This window comes from Pollicipes pollicipes, unplaced genomic scaffold (genome assembly GCF_011947565.3).
Source record: "Pollicipes pollicipes isolate AB1234 unplaced genomic scaffold, Ppol_2.1 Scaffold_2555;HRSCAF=2994_pilon_pilon_pilon, whole genome shotgun sequence".
In the NCBI taxonomy this organism is placed as follows: Eukaryota; Metazoa; Arthropoda; class Thecostraca; order Pollicipedomorpha; family Pollicipedidae; genus Pollicipes; species Pollicipes pollicipes.
Window position 1 is genome coordinate 36535252 of NW_023596136.1, and position 18961 is coordinate 36554212.

Below are 18961 nucleotides of genomic sequence, written 5' to 3' on the forward strand. Positions count from 1 at the left end.
GTTGCTTCTCCTGTTGAGTTTCAGCTTAATTATGTATAATAATTCTAAATGTTCTGTAGGGACTCGGAACGCACAATGTTGCCCTCTACAGGACTCGTGTGAAGGACGACAAGTGCGCACAGTCGATTAACACGCACTCGTCATTCATACATTGTTCCTGAATTCCAGAAGAATGTCTTGATGACTGGTTTCAAGATGGAAATGAATGATTTCAAGGTCGCGGCTACCGCTCCCGACGGAGTGAACCGATCGTGCCTGGTCACCCAATACCGGCCGGTTGGTTCATGAAGTGTCGCTTTGCGTGATCCCCAATTGTCACATTCGATTTGCAATCGATCTAGAGGAAATCCCATCAGGTCTGTTTTAATCTGATCGGTGAAAAATTGGTCCTTGATTGGACGTAAGTTTAGAGGAAATCGAAAGACCATGTTGTCTAGAAAAAGGATGTAAAATATAAAACTTAGTAACTTTTTGCATCAAGTTGACCTTGAAAGACATATTGAATTCGTTTCAGAAAGAATGGTCGCTAAGCCTTCCGCTGCATTCTTCCCAAACATGATTCACTCCGCAAACTTATCTCGTAACAGAAAGCTGCAAAATGGGGTTCGTGACGCCATCACGTATCTTAATATGCTCGTAGTTCATTCTCACTAAACCACATGGCTCCAAAACTGGCTGAATCAAGTGTTGGTCATATAAATACCTCATAGAAAAGTTCTTGTTCAATTCGAAGCAGATGCCGCGTTGAGATGCACCCATTCACGATCGATTTGTCGTGGAATAGCACTTTTAAGAGCTTGGTAACTTAGTTGGCACTCCGGAATCGGTACACACCTATCCAGCACAATGGGCAATGCAGACAACGACTGTGCATTCGAAGAGGGGCTCCGTCTTGCCAAAAGAGACAAAATTTACAACTTATGGCTATCACCAAAAGTGCCTGTTTCATGTAGCGTCACAGCCTTTCCTTCAGCGCCCTCCGGGGCGTGCCATGCGTTTCATGGCCTCACCAAAGCTGCGAGTGGGGTACGTTTGCCAATGGCCGATCTTGGTGCGGCCTGCGATGGAAAGCGGCGCCACAGCTGATGGTCCCTCATTTAACGGAGCGACCCGGCCACTTGGGGAGGGGTCCAGGGCGTGCGGCGGCTGCTTCGGCCGTTCGATGTTGTCGTCAGCCAGAGTTTCAGCCGTAACAGCGGCCCGATGGAACGGAAAGTTGTCGTGGGGAAGAATGAAACGGCCGCGTGTCTTCCATGGACGGGCTCGACGATGGCCGAAAAGTGATATGTACTCATGCTTGTTTCCTCATCTTGTTTACGATCATGAATGTTACGATGGGCTTTTCCGTCAGTCATACCGAGACTCTAAACTATCTGTTCTGCCGACACACCATGATCTTCCACAGTTACAATCTCCTCTTGGGTCACGTGGGCGTGGCTCCACTGGTCTTCCGGAGCGTAGCCAGCCCCACACGCTCGCCCTGCTCTCATCAAACCCTCGCGCCGACCCACCCGCGCACCTTCAACTCGAAAGAGGTGTTGTTGCCAAAAGTCATCAGTTTTTTAACACGCACTCGGGTGTGGGGGTCAAACTGACCCCTAAGGTTTTTCTAGAATGGTTTCGGAACGGCGAGGCGTAGCCGGGCCAAACTTTGCATGGCTGTAGACAATTAAATAGTGGATCGTTTCACATAATAAATTAGATGTGCCTTGAGTTGACCTAAGGTCAGGTATGAAGGTCAGACCAAGATCAAAACCAACCTGATTTATTACTCTAGGGCTTGCTGTATGGGACAGATTCTGGTGCTCATTTCGAATCTATTGACAACAGGAACCGCATTATACATCTTCCATTGATTTCTTTGAGGTCAGAGCAGGTCATTGACCTAAGATGACCCGGGTCGACATTTTGTTTTAGGAACCTACTGCCTAGCATATTCTTTGTCGCTTATTCAAATGCAAAACTCAGAGTAGTCTTGTATAGTTTTGGTCACCATGATCTTCAAAAGGTCAAACAAGGTCACTGACCTCAAATGGGACTGTAACCTATTGCTAAGAAGCAGTTGCCTAGGTTCTGGGGCACTTTGGAGACCAATCTGGAATTTGACCTTGTTTGACCTTATTTGACCTGAAAATGATAACCTAGGAAACTCAAACTCCGACCTCATTAAGTTCACGTACAGGTTAAGATACCCTGTAAATTTTGGGTCTCTAGCTTTCTTAGTTCCCGAGATATCAGGGGGTCAAATTGACCCCCACCCGAGCGAATGGTATCTAGTCGGCCACCCGGGCGCGTGTTAAGAATAGCACATGCCATGCCTGTAACCATAGCCCATGTCTACATCTGATGGGAGAATGCTGCAAATCAGCGCCAAAATGAAAACAAAAATGCTTGACGGTGTGTGAAATAGCGCCCCGAAATGACGTATCACCCAAACCAAGTAAGATATTGTACTCAGATCTACCTTGCTAAAGAGAAAAGGAAAAAATGGAAGGACATGCATTCTGAGTTATTTCCATTACATTGTGTCGTATCTGCTAACAAATGTGCCACGTACGTGCGAAAAAGAACTCCCAATTGGTAAATAGCAGCTTAGCAGATGATAATCTCCCAATTGGTAAATAGCAGCTTAGCTGATGATAATCTCCCAATTGGTGAATAGCAGCTTAGCTGATGATAAACCACAGTCTTATGATAAGACAGTAGCATAAGGCTTATTCTTCGGGACAAAATCAGGAGAATAAAGATAAAGTCAGGTTGATATTTCGGCAGCACGCTTTTCTCGAAAAATTGCAGAAGCGAATTCAAAATTCCCTGCCGATGATCCTTCTTGATTTCTTAGGGTTTTGTTTGAAGGACCAAGCCACAGTTTTTACAGGACACCAACATTGAGGGTATTAAACAAAGGGCGATTGCCGGCCATTACCAAGATACAGTGTCTATCTAAAAGAATTAGAATGCCCAGACATACATTTACATGCAAACGAATTCAAGCAAATAAGCATCACGCATCACGCTTCATTCGAACGTGCAAGCGAGCTGAAGTAAACGGGCATCACACATCGCGCACCAATTATGTATGTAAACTATTTCAATTGAACAGACGTCGCACATCACGCGACAGGCATCACTTACACATGTAAACGACTTCAAGCTGGCACATACGGCACATACAGGCACATGTCACGTTGGCATAATTGGCCGTGATGAGCCCTGCATGTTAAAATTCTTAGATAAGATTCCTAGATAGACACTGCATCTTGGCAATGGCCGGCAACTGGTCTTTGTTTAATCCCCTGGATGTTGGTGTCATGTAAAAACTGTGGCTTACTTTTTCAAAAGAAAACCTGAAAAATCGAGCAGGATCATGGGCAGACAATTTTGAATTCCCTTCTGTTCTTGTTTCGAGAAAGGCATGTTGCTGAAATATCAAGCTAACATTATATCTGTTCTCCTGGTTTTTACAAGGAATGAGGCTAATACTGCTGTCTTAGCTATGTGACTAATGCTCCTCGCTAATGTACTGAACAACTAGCAGTCTTATGATCTCAAACTCTGAGACTAAGAATAAGACTAAGGATAACGGAGACGATGTTTCAGCCCTGGGTCTTGCACGCTTCTAAGTTTTGACAAAATATCTGACAAATGTTAATTTGACGTGCTCAAAAAGCATACGCCTAAGTGTACACCTTACATAAAACCGCATCACACGTGAATTGCATGTAAGGGATTCGTCAACATGTCAGAGGGCATGTATACAGAGAAGGCGCAGCCAGTCGCATTATATTACGAACGAATCCCCGAACTTCCACTCTCAAACTCCAGGCGCTTTCAAAGCGGGTAATCCATGATACAATGAGTAACCAAATGGACGTCCAAACAATAAAAACATAGTTCCTAGCTCGTCACGCACTGGCAAACGACAAGCTTTTCAAAAACCTAAGACGTATCACATCGTTAATCTGCTATTCCCGTTTAGTGATGAGTCTCAAACCAGCATCCATATCGTCTAACATTCAGCATCCTCCAATCAGCATCCTCCCTATCCTTGAGGAGATCGGGTGGTAGTTGTGATGGCCTGACAAGAATATGGCTCATTGGATGGGCGTATAATGTATTTCACACTCGTCCAGGTGCTCATTTCATGGCATACTTCATACCTTGTCGCACATCGAATTTTGTCTTGGATTCGGAGCCTCACCGCCCGCGCCATCCTGTCGATGCGTTGTAGCGGTGCAGACGGGGTTTGAGGCGATTCCGACGCAAGCCAATCAGATGAGCTGCACCGCATCAGCAATGGCTATCCGGCAGCTGCCATGCCCAGCCCGTCCTGCGAGGAAGCCGCGATCAGCAGGCTCGGCAAAACCCGATCGCGGGGCAAAGGACCGAGGACGGCAGCTGTGGAGAGGACTGAGCCTACCAATGCGTTCACTCCGCGATCGCATAGCGTCGAGCCGTCGGGCGACAGCGAGAGCTGAGCCGATAGCCTGCGCCTCAAGGGGCTGATCCGGTGCGGCCCACGTTATCAGGGCAATTTCATCTCCTGCAATCGTCGCCTCATGTCCATACACTCAATACGCGCAGAACGGGCCGCGGAAATGACCTCATCTCACGCGCGCCTTAAAGCGCAGAGAGCCTCCGGCGATGTTCCGTCTCGGCGTGCCCCGCCAGCGCCAGAAGGTCAGCGGTGGGAAGCGCCGCGGCGTGGTGGTGTCCAGCTCTCCAATTTGAATGTTTGATGGGGCAGCTTTCCGAAAGCGCCGAGCCCGGGAGACCCCAGAGGCACCTTTCATCTTGCCGCGGTCGGCCCAGCTGGACGCCATGCCATAGCCATCACGCCCGCCGAGGACGCCCGGCACCTGGCCCCGTCCTCCGATGCAGCCGGGGATGTCGCACGTGTCCCGCTCAGACGGGGGGCCGTGCTGAGGGGACCGTCACCCTCGAGCCGAGTCCGATCACTCGCAGCGGCCGCGCGGACACTGCAGCTGACAGCACTTATTACCATCCGGCTGCGATCCATTTGAACGCTCCTTTGGACACATCATCATCGAAGGCTGCTTGTGGGTATGACATTGATGCCTTGGAAACAACCGTGACGTGTTCTTGCGTTGCGTGTTATGCAAGGACCTGTTGCCACGAAGCGTGTGCACGTGGTGTCAAGTGAGCCTAATCGCTCCTCCATGCTTGACATTACGCGCAATTTTAAAAGAAAGAAATATCGCCAGATGAATGCCCCAGAAATGCCGCCAGGCAGCGCAGGCCTGTGCAGCGCGGCACGTGGGGCGTAGGTACATCTCAACAACGCGATGGCTGAACTCAGTTGGAGGTCGATGTTTTCTAGCACATGCCAATGTTAACATTCCATGAGAAGTGAGAGCCATGACATCCTGCACGCTCCCCATCGCTGGCCTCTCCGCCTGTGGCAAAGAGACAGGCGCCGTTCTAACGAGCGACCGCCACCCCATGCCCGGCTCAGAATCGATACAAAGACGGCACTATTCACTGGGCGAACCACCATGATATTGGACCGTAAATTGACGGACCGTGCCGCGGCCCGCGGCGTGGTTTGCGCTGGATCGGCTGCCACTCAAGTCGGGCGGCGGATAGCAACACTTCGCCATCTGGTGCCCAGCGGGGCTCGCTGCCGCTTTGCGTGGGTGAGTGTGGGCTTGACGTGGCTGTAACGAGGTGGCTTCGTGTATCTCTGAGCGCATGCCGCCGCTCTGAACATGAGAGATGTTGGTAAGGCAGCGTTCTCGCGCGCATGTCGACACATGGTTGTGACGCGGCTGTTCGTAAACATTGATGCTGATATGCACCAATGCTTGCATAGATGTCCGTGTCGTAAATGATCAGACGCGCCTGTGTGCGCATGCACAAATGTGGATATCGGAGACGATAGTGTGTGTTAAATGGACATATCAGAGGTATTCTAGTCACAGCTGTGTAGCTGGATGCCATTTTCGTATTACATATATTTGCAACGTGAGTCCCATTGGCACGTGTGACTATGTTGTTATACCGAGTCCCTGACTGTCCCTTAATATATGTAGGAACTCTTGTTATAATGTGGTACGTAAAGAGGAAATTGTGTATGTGTTGCGTTTCAGCTCGTCAGCAGGGCAGTGCGCAAATGACGGAATTCAGTCTGCGCCAACGCATGTAGCCGTCAGCACTAGTGTGACCAGATTGCCAGTTAAAAGCCGTCATAGTACCGCAGTCGCAATAACGTTAAGTAGTTTTCTTAATGTACAGGCACCCTCGTTGCTTTCACTCGGTCAGTTTCTGTGACTCCCTCCCTCTTCCCTTCCCCACGGTATTCCATCTCACATATTTTCGGGTTTGCATACATCCACGCAACGACCATTTCAGCCAAGTACATCTGCTAAGTGTTCACGAAAATACGAGATGTGAACACCAGCGAAGAATTGCCTATTAGCTCACGCAAATTACCTCGATAAACATTTACAACAGGCACGAGCGCGCACAAAGAGCTGCGGCACGAACATATGACGGCAGGAACAAAAGGGATTGCGAACACCTGCGATGCGAAAATTCGCTTTACGAGAATTTGTCTAGTCACTCGTTGTCTCGTTGCTCCTCGTCTTCACACAGTTCCTAACCTGGCGCCTGAATGCTTACGGAATGATTATCAGACTGAGCGGCGTGATATTGGTGACGACTAGCTTGGATGGGAGCCGGATCGACCACGCTGTTTCGATAGTGTAGTGGTTAAGCTACACGGCTGGCAAAACAACGGCATGAGGTTCGATTCCCTGCTTGCCCGTGTCCGCCCTTCCTGCCCGGGCGAGAAGCGGATGACGTCATGTCTCCCCGGCATCTGAGGGCGTCGTTACAACCCGATGACGGCGATGGCGGACCGAGTGCACATGGCACATGGCGTATGGCGCACATGGCGTAATATTCTGTAGCAAATATGCTCCTTAATACGTCGCCGCTTAATTACGTCGTCGTACTTTGCACTTCATTGATTGAGGGTCAATTGACGACCGTTTTATCTGGAAAGCGTGTTTACAATCGCCAGATATGAACGACTCGGCAAAAAATTTGTATCGGGCTTGATCACCGCATGGATATTGGTATGGCAAGATTTGAGTGACGTTATTTTGGCGTCATGGATGCCTAGGTGTTCCCGAAATAGTCCACACAACTTTGCGGACGTTTAGCTTGGAAACTAGAGGGGCTTCAGTCTTAAGAAGGGCAGGACTCTGAACTGCACCAAACGATCTTCAAGATGACCAGTTCAGTTCAAAACCCACAAAATGTGGAACACTTCCTCTAAATTAACGAAGATTGTGGCAGAGCTTCAGCGCACTCCCGCATCCCTAAAAGCATTTCTACGCCCTTGCATCCGGTACCGAACGGAGGACTGTGACCTTGCGCTTTGGTATCACGCCATGACGTTAGCGTCACCATCACGCCAGGTCGAGTTCAGGTCACACAATCCGGCATCGTTTGTTTGCCTTTCCGGTTCACGTGATGTATAAAGAAGACGTCGATCTAAAAATGTGCCAGCTATACTAACCCGTTCAACATAACCAGGAGTAGCCAACATTTTGGTTGGACACTTATAAAGCGATGCAGAAACTCAAACATACTGATGTTACCCACCTGACCCGGTTCGGAAGTGATATCCGGTGCTCAGAGTAGGAGAGGGGACGGGGATTCTTATTTCCTGGATGGACTTTACCCCCCCCCCCCCCCCCAGGCGTTTTCCATCACGGTCGAATTTTGATAATGGAAAAATGGAATCACAATCGCCGGCTCTGTTGTGCCATAGCGCAAAGGCACTGCAACGTCACCCAGCCTCAGCCGTCTGGCACCAGGACCGCGCCCAGGGATGCCGGCGAAGGTGCCTGCAAGGGCTAGTGCGACATCGTATGAGGCGTGAACATAACTGTTAGATTATAGCATGGTTTGGAGTCTCCAATAAGACGCTTCGGCAACGGACGTGACGGGCTCGGCCCAGGAAAAATTAGCTACGAGCACATATTGGCATGCTGAATTACTTCGTCATGAAACGCCGTAATAAAGTAAGATAAATAAGCACGTTACATGTGTTACAGCTGTCCGTCGTGGAGCATGGTCACGGCTGGTCCATGTCATCTGACCTTTATCCTTGACGACCCGGGCCGATTCCATCGCCATTTCTCCGACCAATCGCCATTTCATCCCGCACCGTTATTTTTTCAGAAATACTGAATCGCTTCTAACGTGGGGTGGCACAATCCAGGAACGGCAGCGGCATCCTGTCATCAGAACCAACCAGCTGCTGGCGAAACAGCTTTAAAAGCGTAGTGTCGTTGGGCACTGTGCAAGACGTAAAGTCTACAGGTTGTTTTGAAAGCATGGTGCTTTCTCAAAGACTGCACTAGTTATTTCACGTGGTCAGAAAATGGCACTAGGAAACTGCACAAGCAAGAGACGTCAGGTATCAGGAGACGTCTCAATCTACGTCTGGCAGGAGACGCTGGGAGTCACGCTTCAAACCGCAGCTGGGAGACCTCTTTGCGATGCAAACGGGGCTATGGACATTGGCATGGGCTACAGCCACGGGCAGAAGATCCTTCGAGAAATTGCAAACAAGATGCAGGATTCCAGAAGTTTTGAGGTCTAGATCTCACGGATCCGATGCGGTGATTTGTTTGGCACCCGTCTGAATTTAAGAGACCATCATTTATCATGCTGCTGCATGTGACTTAACAGCACCGCCAAACTCCTGTCACGTAAAACCGAACCACGACTTATGCGCGACTCCCAGCCCGCCTTTAGCTGCTGTTCGCCCGTGGACCGGGTACGGCGGCGTTCGCGGCGTCGCCGCCGCGTTCGTCGCGCTCGGCCTCGCCCCGCGAGGCTGCCTCTCAGCGCCGCCCGCGACTCGCCGGAGTCGACGCCGCGGAGGTCACCGCCGTCGGCGTCTGCCTGCGGGGGTTCGGGGTCACTACGGACGACTGCTCGTCAAGGCTTCCCATAGTCCAGGCAGCGAAGTGGAGTGGATTGGCTTTGATGTGAGACAACCCGGAGTCAACCTGGTACAGCGCTGCACCAAGTCGCCTCCCGGAATGTGATGACGCACGGAGGGGAGAGGCCACGAGGCGTCCCGCAGTCACGTGGGCCAGAATAGTCGCAGGGATAACACGTTGTAGCGTGCGGTGCTCCGGGTATATGTGTTTGTAGGTGGTCAGACTTACTGCACCAACATTAAACCCAGACAAATCAGGCGGTGATGAATTGAAGCCCTTAAATTGTTAATACCGGATGCATGTGGAAGCTTGTATCATTAACTTATCCGGCTTTGGGGCCTCGTTTTATCAGCTGCTGCGAAACATGGAGCTGAAGAAGTCGTGTCAAGTGTTTCCTCCTATAGGTTCGAACGACTTGTCACAGTGTCTTGCAGGGGCGCTGTCAGGTGGTGGGGTCCAGTAGGCCTGTCATGTCCTCTTGGTAAAACGTGGTAACACATATGAGACACATCCTAATCTGAACGGATGCCGGGACAAAAGGCGATTACAATGTTCTGGTGTATTGCATTACACCAATATCTTTTTATAAACAAGTCTCCTGTTTGCATACTTGTAATGTGTTAAGATAGAAGTCATCGTTCAAAGAAAGAGGTTGTGGCTATTTTATATGGATTGTCATACCTTTCAAAGGCTAAATCAAAACTGAGACGCGTTGAAGTTCTGAATCCCACTAATATCATTAAGGACCGTTTTCTAAAATGTATTACTGCAAAACAGGTGCAATGTAATGTATTACTACTTCTAAAGCAAAACCCATGCACTGTTTGCATTTGTAATCGGATATGCGAGACGTTGCACGTCCTGTGGCCTATTCATGACTGTCTGCTCGCTGATCTTGCGTGAAAATGTTTTTTTTTTAAATTGGCTACCGGGTAGCACTGAGCATGAAAAGCTCATTGGGGCCACTTAGAGAACGACTCATAGAGTTAATAATGAGGTCGCGGGCCAACGAGAGCATAAGGAAATATCTCCAGAAAACCAGAGCTCTCTCTCATCTTACGGATCTGAAGCACATCCAGGATACTGAAAACGTGAGCGTTGTAGTGGGACCAAGAACTTGATAGGCTAGCACGTTATTTCGGCAGAGTTCCTTGTCGCCTGTTATTGCTTGTGGAATGAAAATGAAAACACATCTATGGGCAACAAGCTACATGACTTCGTTCTCCGCTCGCGGGCGGGTCCTGCCGAGCAAACGGTTGCGAATATCTTCGCGTTTGCCCATTGATAAAGCAGAAAAATTTCCATGCAACATCACATGTTAGTACCCACACGACAACTCGGATCACATATTTGTGAGAAAACGCATTCATAAAAGTTGTGCAGTTATTAATAAAGCAGGGAACTACTTACAGATTTCTCACTGCACTTCGCTGATTGAATCACTACCAGTGCATACAAATACGTGGGCTTGATATAAAAAGTAAAGCATTCGGCTTTTGATTTTTCGGCGTTATCAGTTCAGAGTTCTAATGCTGAGGTATCAATCTTCAGTATATCAGGAAGCACTGGTGAAACGACGTTATAGTGTGAACATTGCTTGACGCTTGAAGCGAAACGTATAATCATGAGACATTACCTATGATGATTTTGACCTTCATCAACGCTTCGACTGCTGGGGTCATTTCGTGGTGCATGAGTGATCATCAGTTCAGCTTAAAACATCATCAAACAAACTTGAGACAAACCTTCAGCACTCTCAATGCAATCAGTCTGCACTATGGCGTCCCCTAACCGGTACCTCCTGGTACAATAAAGGTGGATAACTCAGCAAAAAACTCTGAACTCATAACGGCAAACTCGCGTTTACGACACGACGACAGCCGTTCACATTCAGTTGTAACTGACCGAACGAGGAGCCATCGGCCGTTTCTAGCTGGACGCCGCGTCTGCTGATCGATGACTGGCCACTTCCAAGCACTAGGTCCTGCGACGCCGGGGCCAACTGCGAGCCTGACGGCCGGCCTGGATCCCCGCTGGGAGTCGCCAGACCCCTGCGACAGGGCCGCCGCAGACATTCCGCGCACCGGGTCATAGCTAATGCAGAAGTTCGCAGCGGCCCAGCGCCACTTCGAAAGCAGGAAGTGTCCATCAGAGCTGGTCACGACGCACGGCCGGCTCTCTCTCTCTCCCTCCGTCTCTCTCTCTCTCTCTCTCTCTCTCTCTCTCTCTCTCTCTCTCCTCTCTCTCTCTCTCTCTCTCTCTCTCTCTCTCTCTCTCTCTCTCTCTCTCTCTCTTCTCTCTCTCTCTCTCTCTCTCTCTCTCTCTCTCTCTCTCTCTCTCTCTCTCTCTCTCTCTCTCTCTCTTCTCTCTCTCTCTCTCTCTATCTCTCTCTCTCTCTCCTCTCTCTCTCTCTCTCTCTCTCTCTCCTCTCTCTCTCTCTCTCTCTCTCTCTCTCTCTCTCTCTCTCTCTCTCTCTCTCTCTCTCTCTTCTCTCTCTTCTCTCTTTCTCTCTTCCTCTCTCCCTCACTGCCTCTTATTTGAATAAAGGCAAGCCAGCAAGCACATATATCGCACGAGCCCACTGTATATGAACTATACAGTCCACGAAGTTCCAGAATAAATGCTGGATGCCCCAGTTGTCTTCCTCCATTTGCGGTGCTGGTGCTCCCGGTGTCACGGTTTGCTGTTTATTCACGATATTAATAAAATACATACACTTTGTTGATATCGTATAGGGCATATGTTACACACTTACATCACAAACACACACAAAGTAGAAGATAATGATACAGTTGCGCTATTGACCATTCATTGCTTACTTTGTGCACCGACGAAAAATGACAAAGTTGAATTGTCTCGCATGGGTCTAGGATTCAATGCATGCGCGGCATGAAACCGTGCAGGGCAAGGTATAAAACTGTTAAACATCTTTTCGCACTCACCACGAAACCAGGATATATATATATATATATATATATATATACGTATATATATGTGCATATACATATATATATAATATCTAAAATATACACACAAAAATAAGAACAATATAAAAACTGTAGAGCGCTTGGGCCGATAGTTATATAGTGATCTTGGCCGATGATTCATGATTGGTGGTAACGGTTCACCGACGACTAGTGCAATTTGGAGACGAATTACCTTTAATTGGCATCACGTGGGCTGCGGTTGCGGTGTGACAGGGATCCGCATCAGTGACCGAGAAGACCGACAGCCAATGGCCAGTGAAGGTACCAGTCTCTTACAGCGAATATCTGTGGTTCATGATCTGAGGATCGTACACGACCTCAGCTTCGTAATCTGAACGCTACTTCGACGTGCGTTTTGTTGACCTTCACTTTCAGGCATGTGCTACGAATTTCAGAAAACAATTCGTGCCTTCCTGACAGCCGCAGGACATTCAGAGTACGTTTAGCATTCACAGACGCGACGAAATTTCCGTAGCCGAGATGATGCTCGAGGATTTGGGCTCATCAGCGCTAGGTTCGATTTCCACGGATAGTGAGCGATTTTGAGCTTGAGACCATTTCCGAAAACAGCCAGCAGCTTTTGACTGGAGAGGGTCAGCCTACCAGCTTACGACAGCGGGCAGCAGCACTGAAGTCATGCAAGACACGAAACATGCACGGTCGCGACCCCGTTCAACTCAAGTGTCAGAACAAAATACGGGAACATCACAGGAGTGTCGCTTTTAGCCTCAAAGTGAAACGTCTAACCGGTAGGCAAATAGGTCAGAGAAGTTCGGGATGTCAATGGAACAAAGTCAAGAAACACACACACACACACACACACACACACATATATATATAATATATATATATATATATATATATATATATATATATATATATATATATATGCATGTGTGTATATATGTTAACATATATACTATATGTCTGTGTGCCATAATGGGACTTATCACTTAGCAGGTCGTCACGTTAGTTGCTTTGGTTTAATATTGCGATGACTGCTCTTGTTTCATTGGCCAAGGGTGAACCATATATACACGATTTGTTCAAAAGCACTAACGGAACATAGCAAGCGGTGTCTGCCAGATGCTACCTGAACCAAATACAAACACCAAAGCAGTGTGGACAAGTGTTTGGCGGTTCAGTCACACTGCCAGCTGCGACGGCAACACAGAGCCTATGGTATCAGAATGAGATATCCGGCTTGAGATGACACCGAAGTCGGGCACAGACAATCAAACATTCACCCGCTGTCACCAGTATTGTCTCCATTCACCAGCCGCTTGTTGCGCATATGCCACTTGCAGTGCTATAGCATGTCATGTATGCACGATTTGAGATTCTTACGTCACGCACGAGCATGCCAATCGTGTGAACACGAATCCGCGTTCTCTGGACTTTTTCCTCAAGCGCTTCAGTTTAAAATCCATTTAATCATCGCGCAGTGCCAGAATCACAAGCACTTCCCAAACCGACGCCTTTCAATAAACTGACAGCTGTTCGAGACGCAACCGACTAAAATTGCGTGGCCAGCTGGAGATCGGACGCTGACACCACTGCCCAATGGCTGGATGAGTGCGCTGACCCCGGCCGGCTGCTTCCCACGGACAGGATCACGTCCTGAAAAAAGAAACAGGAGCCATGAACGTGCCAATCGGTCCGACGGTGGCAGGGTGGCGCCTCCATTAGAACCAGCTACGGGAAAGGGCACTAAAACACTGCCGCGGTTTGTTCTCGCCAGGCAGGATCTTCGCTTGCATGATGTCTTACTGGCTTTCTTCCGTCCGTCTGAGGTAAAATTGATGTCAATTTTAAGTAAAATTCCGGCCCCTGTTACTTGAATACCCCGCCATGACGTCAGTTTCCGGCGCTGAACCGAAACATTGGCAGTTTCACGCAGGATTTAAGTTTGTAACGCTGCATTCGCAGCGTTAAGGATGATTGTAATGCTTAGGACGACAGGAGCTATTTATTGTGATCTACTGACGTGGAAAGAAGTGCGCACAAAACCTCAAATACCTTACTTTTCATAAAAGTAGTCCAAAACACTACAGCGCTGTGGGGTCAGCACAAGATAGCTGGATTTCTGCTGAAATGTTTCGGACGTTGCCCATCGGATGCGACAAAATAGTCACGGGGTTTAATTTTTTGCAGAGGGGCCGGGAAAATTTCAGAAGTTATGCTCTTTTATGCGCACGGTCACGAACATGCGTACACAATGACCCCGGGGGCAGGGGCCGTCTTCCCCCTATACAAGTCATAACACGCGTGAATATTTGCACCAATAAATATTAACGCTAAAAAATTACGACCGAAGACGCGTAAATATAAGCACATCGGAACGATCGTTGTGGCTCTAAGTCATGCAACCAATTGCGCGAGTTGTGTCTCTTTCCCAGCGTGATATCCTGCACACGCGCCTGGCTACGGCACATAGCACATTGTCAGACACCACATGCCAGTGGCCATGTATCTACGTCCTAATCAATGGCCGTACAGATTAACTTTGTCAAAAGCCCTTAATTTTGTTTTCAAGAACATCGAGAGCTTACATGCATGTTGAGTTCATTATAATTTGAAAGTGGAAGTAACTGTTTCATTTACGCAAAGAATGGAGACAAATTTAGCGCACAAGCCAAGCAGAGGATTGAGGAACGCAAATATATGATTTTCTGCCATGGTATAGAAGAAAATATCCGTATGCTAAACAATAGATTCCAATGAGCGCCCCCACGCTTAACAAACATCTAAAAACAATCACGAGTGAAAATCCTTGGCAAAAACGGTTAGCATAACAAAATTACGAAGCGGCCGCACTCTGCCGCCCCGCACCAACGCTTTCCCGCTCCCATGCAGCTCGTGCTGTAAGCACTGCCCCAGTCTCCTCACGACGGGAAGCCGGGCCCAGAGTTGGTTTTTGCGCTTCTCGGCCGGCAGCTCCCCCGGATTATCCGTCCGCAGTTCACTGAGGTCACTCTCGCCGCGGAAGTGGCGTCGGCTTCTGAGCGCGCGCTCGGTCGCTTTTCCGAGCCGTCATAAAACAGCCGCGGCCGTAATGCAGCGACGGCCACCGGTCGCCGAAGATTCATGCTAGCGCCGGTTATCGAATGTCAAGTGGCCGGACGTACAATTGATGGGGTTTGGGACGCTCGGACTTCCCGCCCTGGCCACCATGTGTCTCCAGCATTTGAATGAGGCCCGCGGGCTCCTGTTGCCTTGGCGCTGCCGAGGTGCGGTCGCCTTGGCTGCTTCCCAGGATGCAGTCACGAACATTGGCTGGACACGGCTAAGCTAGAAGTGCCGCGGTGCCGTATGGACGCGCGTTGGCTGCATCCGTTTCCTGAATATTTCATGCGCCACTGAACTTCTTGGTGAAGTTGGATCTTGTGCTGCGGACCTTTGACCCTATTAGCCGAGACGGGCACGCCTTCGGGAACTCACCAGACGGATAGTCCAATATCACTCCTGAGTCCACTTAGCGAGCAAGGTACCGGATAAATTTGAGGGTTTTATGGTATAATGTCCTAATGAGTTGCATCGGTAGCTTACAACTTTCACCAATAGTAAGGAAGCGTTGGACCTAACCAGCGGCAAAATTTCGTGGGCCAGAACCCAGTTTCTGACTCATGAATTCTTACCAGCTTGGTCTTGGTAGTGACCTTTGTAAACACAGAAACAACTGCCAAAGCTGTCAAAATTCATCGCAAACGCTGTTTTTTTGTACATGTCGGGGACGTCTCTTTCTACTCATGATTGTTTTGTCTCCACGTCCGCCTGTGTCTGTGCCTTCTCAGCGTTCTCAGTATTCTGAGGTACAAACAAGCGTTAAGGAAGTCTTGAGATTATAAGCGCACCAGCAAACCAATAGCTTCTGGGTGTACTGGGACTTATGCCAGGTTATGACAGATGTAAAAAAGATCAGTCAGTACATATGCCACCGCAATGGGTGCTGCTCATGTCTTGCTAAGGCGGTTGGGTGGGCACAGGACTGACAAAGGGACACCGTGGGTAAATAGCCCCCTGCCCAAATAAAAGCCACCGAATGTGGCGCACTTGGTGTAGAGCGGGCATGATTTTCTTCCTCTTGTTTTAATTTCTACTATCTTTAAACTGAAATAGAGGACAAAAGTGAGCGGAATATGCAGCTCTGTTGGTGTTGGAAGCGAATCAACTGAAAACACAGAGGTCAAATAAGTGCATCGGATACACCACCGACTTCATTTCACAAGATCAGTGGACTCTTTCTAAACTGATGGAACTGAAGGACTACGACGGATTTTTTTTGGCATTCTGCAGATATTTTAAGGGTCCCGTGGATTGAGCGTAAATTTTCGATTGAAATGGGGTCAAACACATGTGCTGACAACGCCATCCCATGTCCGCGAATATCAGTGTTCAATAGAAGCGACCGCAAGACTTTAAAACGAAATCACCGACACCCAGCGTTGCAGTCTCCTTAAAGGGAATGTATCACATTCGAAGACATTGAAGCAAGCTTCAGATAGGGTGCAACAAGCTTATTTATAACTAATGGTATACTTTTTTAGTGGAAAAGACTGCACTACGCAGCACCATTCTCTGTTTAGTAAACATACCGCTCAATGTTTCATTATTCGATTACGTCATCGTACCTTGCACAACACTGAGAACCAGTTGACGGCCGTTGTAGCTGGAAATCGCGCTAACAAGCGCCAGATATGAACGGCTCGACAATTGCATTTTTCTTGGCTTTAATCGCCGCATGGCTTCTGCAATGGCATAATTTGAATGGTATTGTTATAGCGTCATGGATGCCGAGGTTACTTTGCAATAATCTTCCCGATATACCTTTCCCCATTTTCACGGGCGTGCAGCTCAGAAACTAGAGGTGCTTATATCTCACGGCTGGCAGGATTGTAAGCAGCACCAAAAGTTCTTCGAGATGACTATTTCAGTTCAAGACCCCATAAAATGTGGAGTACTACCTCGAAAAATCTAAAAATTCTCCCACAAAATCCCCAACACCCGGTGCTGCAGTCTCCTTCAGCCATACAGCGTCGGCCTTGCACCTAACACTAGGCAACAGCCAACAAGCGGACTTTAGACAATCACGCATTCACGCGTCTGAGAGAAGTACCTTCCAACGTGTTGTGCATCAATTCGTACATTAAAATACAGTTGAGGCAGTGTGTTTCACCTGTGCAATTTTCAGATACATAATGGGATGGATTAGCATTTACATCACTGTGAAGTTTAAAGCATAATGGCGGAATCCCCGTTTTCGTGTTGTTTTTCGTGTTGCTGGATTGTTCAGAGGACATTTCGCAAACATGACAGCCTAACGACACGTCTACTCTAGCTTTTGAAAGCTGCCAATTGATTATGAGAGAGCTCCGTCACAACATGAGGGGGGCATTGTTGTATGACACATGCTCGTTCTAACGCGGCAGCCCCCACTATCTGGTGTTAACTACAGCGACCAGCACCGTTTTGTCTGACGGCGATTGCAACCCGGGCATTGATGTTCTTGCTCCTGAAGATTGCGAGCACGTAGGCTCAAAATTTTCTGATATCATTAGATTTACTAGTTGATCCCGAAAAGTTATGAGCGTCTTCAGGCAAACATGCTTGGTCATGTGATACCAATTTTCGGTTTCATTTTTATTTCAGTTCTCGACACCAACTCGATTTACCTAGCCTAGTCAACCATCGTGTCTGTACCTACATGACGTTGACATTAAAACCACGTCTTACATGCAAATAGCAAGTACATATTGCATTTCAGCAATGATTTCCGTTTCCCTGATCTACAACGTCACCTGTCACCCTTAGGTCATTGACTTTAGTGTGAACGGTCGAGATCTGTCTTCTGGTTCCGGAGATACCCTGCGAAGCGATGCTCCGCCCAAAGTACCTCGCCGTCGACTAAACGCCCCAATTAGTGCCGGGTAAGCTGGTGACCACCATACCGCGGTCTTCCGCCGCAACAGAGCAATCGCCCGCTGGGGTCTAATCAGCGCCGCTCACGGCCCGCACCGGCTGGCGGCGCCTGTCGGGGCCAGTGGCTGCAGACGATCTCACTCGAATTGTGCCCCCGGGGGAACAATTGCAGCCGAAGAGCAGTGACGACAAAAACGGTCGTGACTCCGAAGCCGGGCGCAAGACCGTTTAAAACTTGAAGTTACAGCCGGAACACGTCAGCGAGCTATGTGAAACGGCACCCCAAAGGCAGGCTTGGCGGCGTGCTACCTGGTGCGTGGCCCGACCACCAATCCGAACATTGGACTGGGTTTAATAATGGGTCGCTGAAAGACAGAGGCGGAAAAAACGAGCGGCTGCTGGGCGGTAAAGGTGAAAACCATTTGTGAGGATTTAGTTGACCATTAGCGAGGGGAGCTACATAACTTGCGAAGGCTCCATCTGTCTTTTCAAACAGTTGTTGAGCACTGCAGACATGTCACTGTGTGCAGGTGCCTGTCATGTGATTTATTCTCGGTTTAGTCTTCCTGCCATTAAGCTGTTTCGCGTGCCTGCTGCTTTTTCGGTTTTGGTGGTGGAACTTTGGAAAAGCTGGGGCTGGACAAAAAGCCGAAGAGGGGACACGGCGCGGTTTACGCGTAATTTCCTTCTGCGCAAAGCTCGGATGGAATTCAAATCACAGCGCCGCGAGATCGAGGTTCCGACCGTTCCCTTGTAATCCGCAGCACGCATGCCACCTCATTGAAGATTCCACATAAAGGGCAAGGAATACCTACTTACTCCGACTGGTATGTCAATACCATACTATCCTTCACCCTACACTTGGTTCGTGTGATGTCATCCAGTGACACTCCGCAAGCACGTATTTACGAAGCTAGCTGGCAGCTGGCTGGCCGACCCAACAAGTGATCGTGTCACCAACCTGAACTCACTCTAGACGACGGTGCCTTCATTGCAGATAACGTGATACCGGTGAAAGTAAGCTTTCATATTGCAATATCAAAGCATTCGAGCGGGTTAAAACGGTCACTC

At 48.6% G+C, this 18961-nt stretch overlaps 1 protein-coding gene across 1 annotated transcript in view; it reads right to left on the reverse strand.

Annotated features, from left to right (window-relative positions):
• Positions 1 to 4604: 4604 nt before the first annotated feature.
• Positions 4605 to 18961, reverse strand: part of LOC119100839 (nephrin-like) — a 56839-nt gene continuing 42482 nt past the window's right edge. Inside the window, exons 15-16 of the mRNA XM_037224003.1 lie at positions 8872 to 8939; positions 4605 to 4922 (exon numbers count right to left, since the gene is read on the reverse strand). Coding sequence (XP_037079898.1) covers positions 4605 to 4922; positions 8872 to 8939 — 386 coding nt within the window. The remainder of the gene's footprint in view (positions 4923 to 8871; positions 8940 to 18961) is intronic.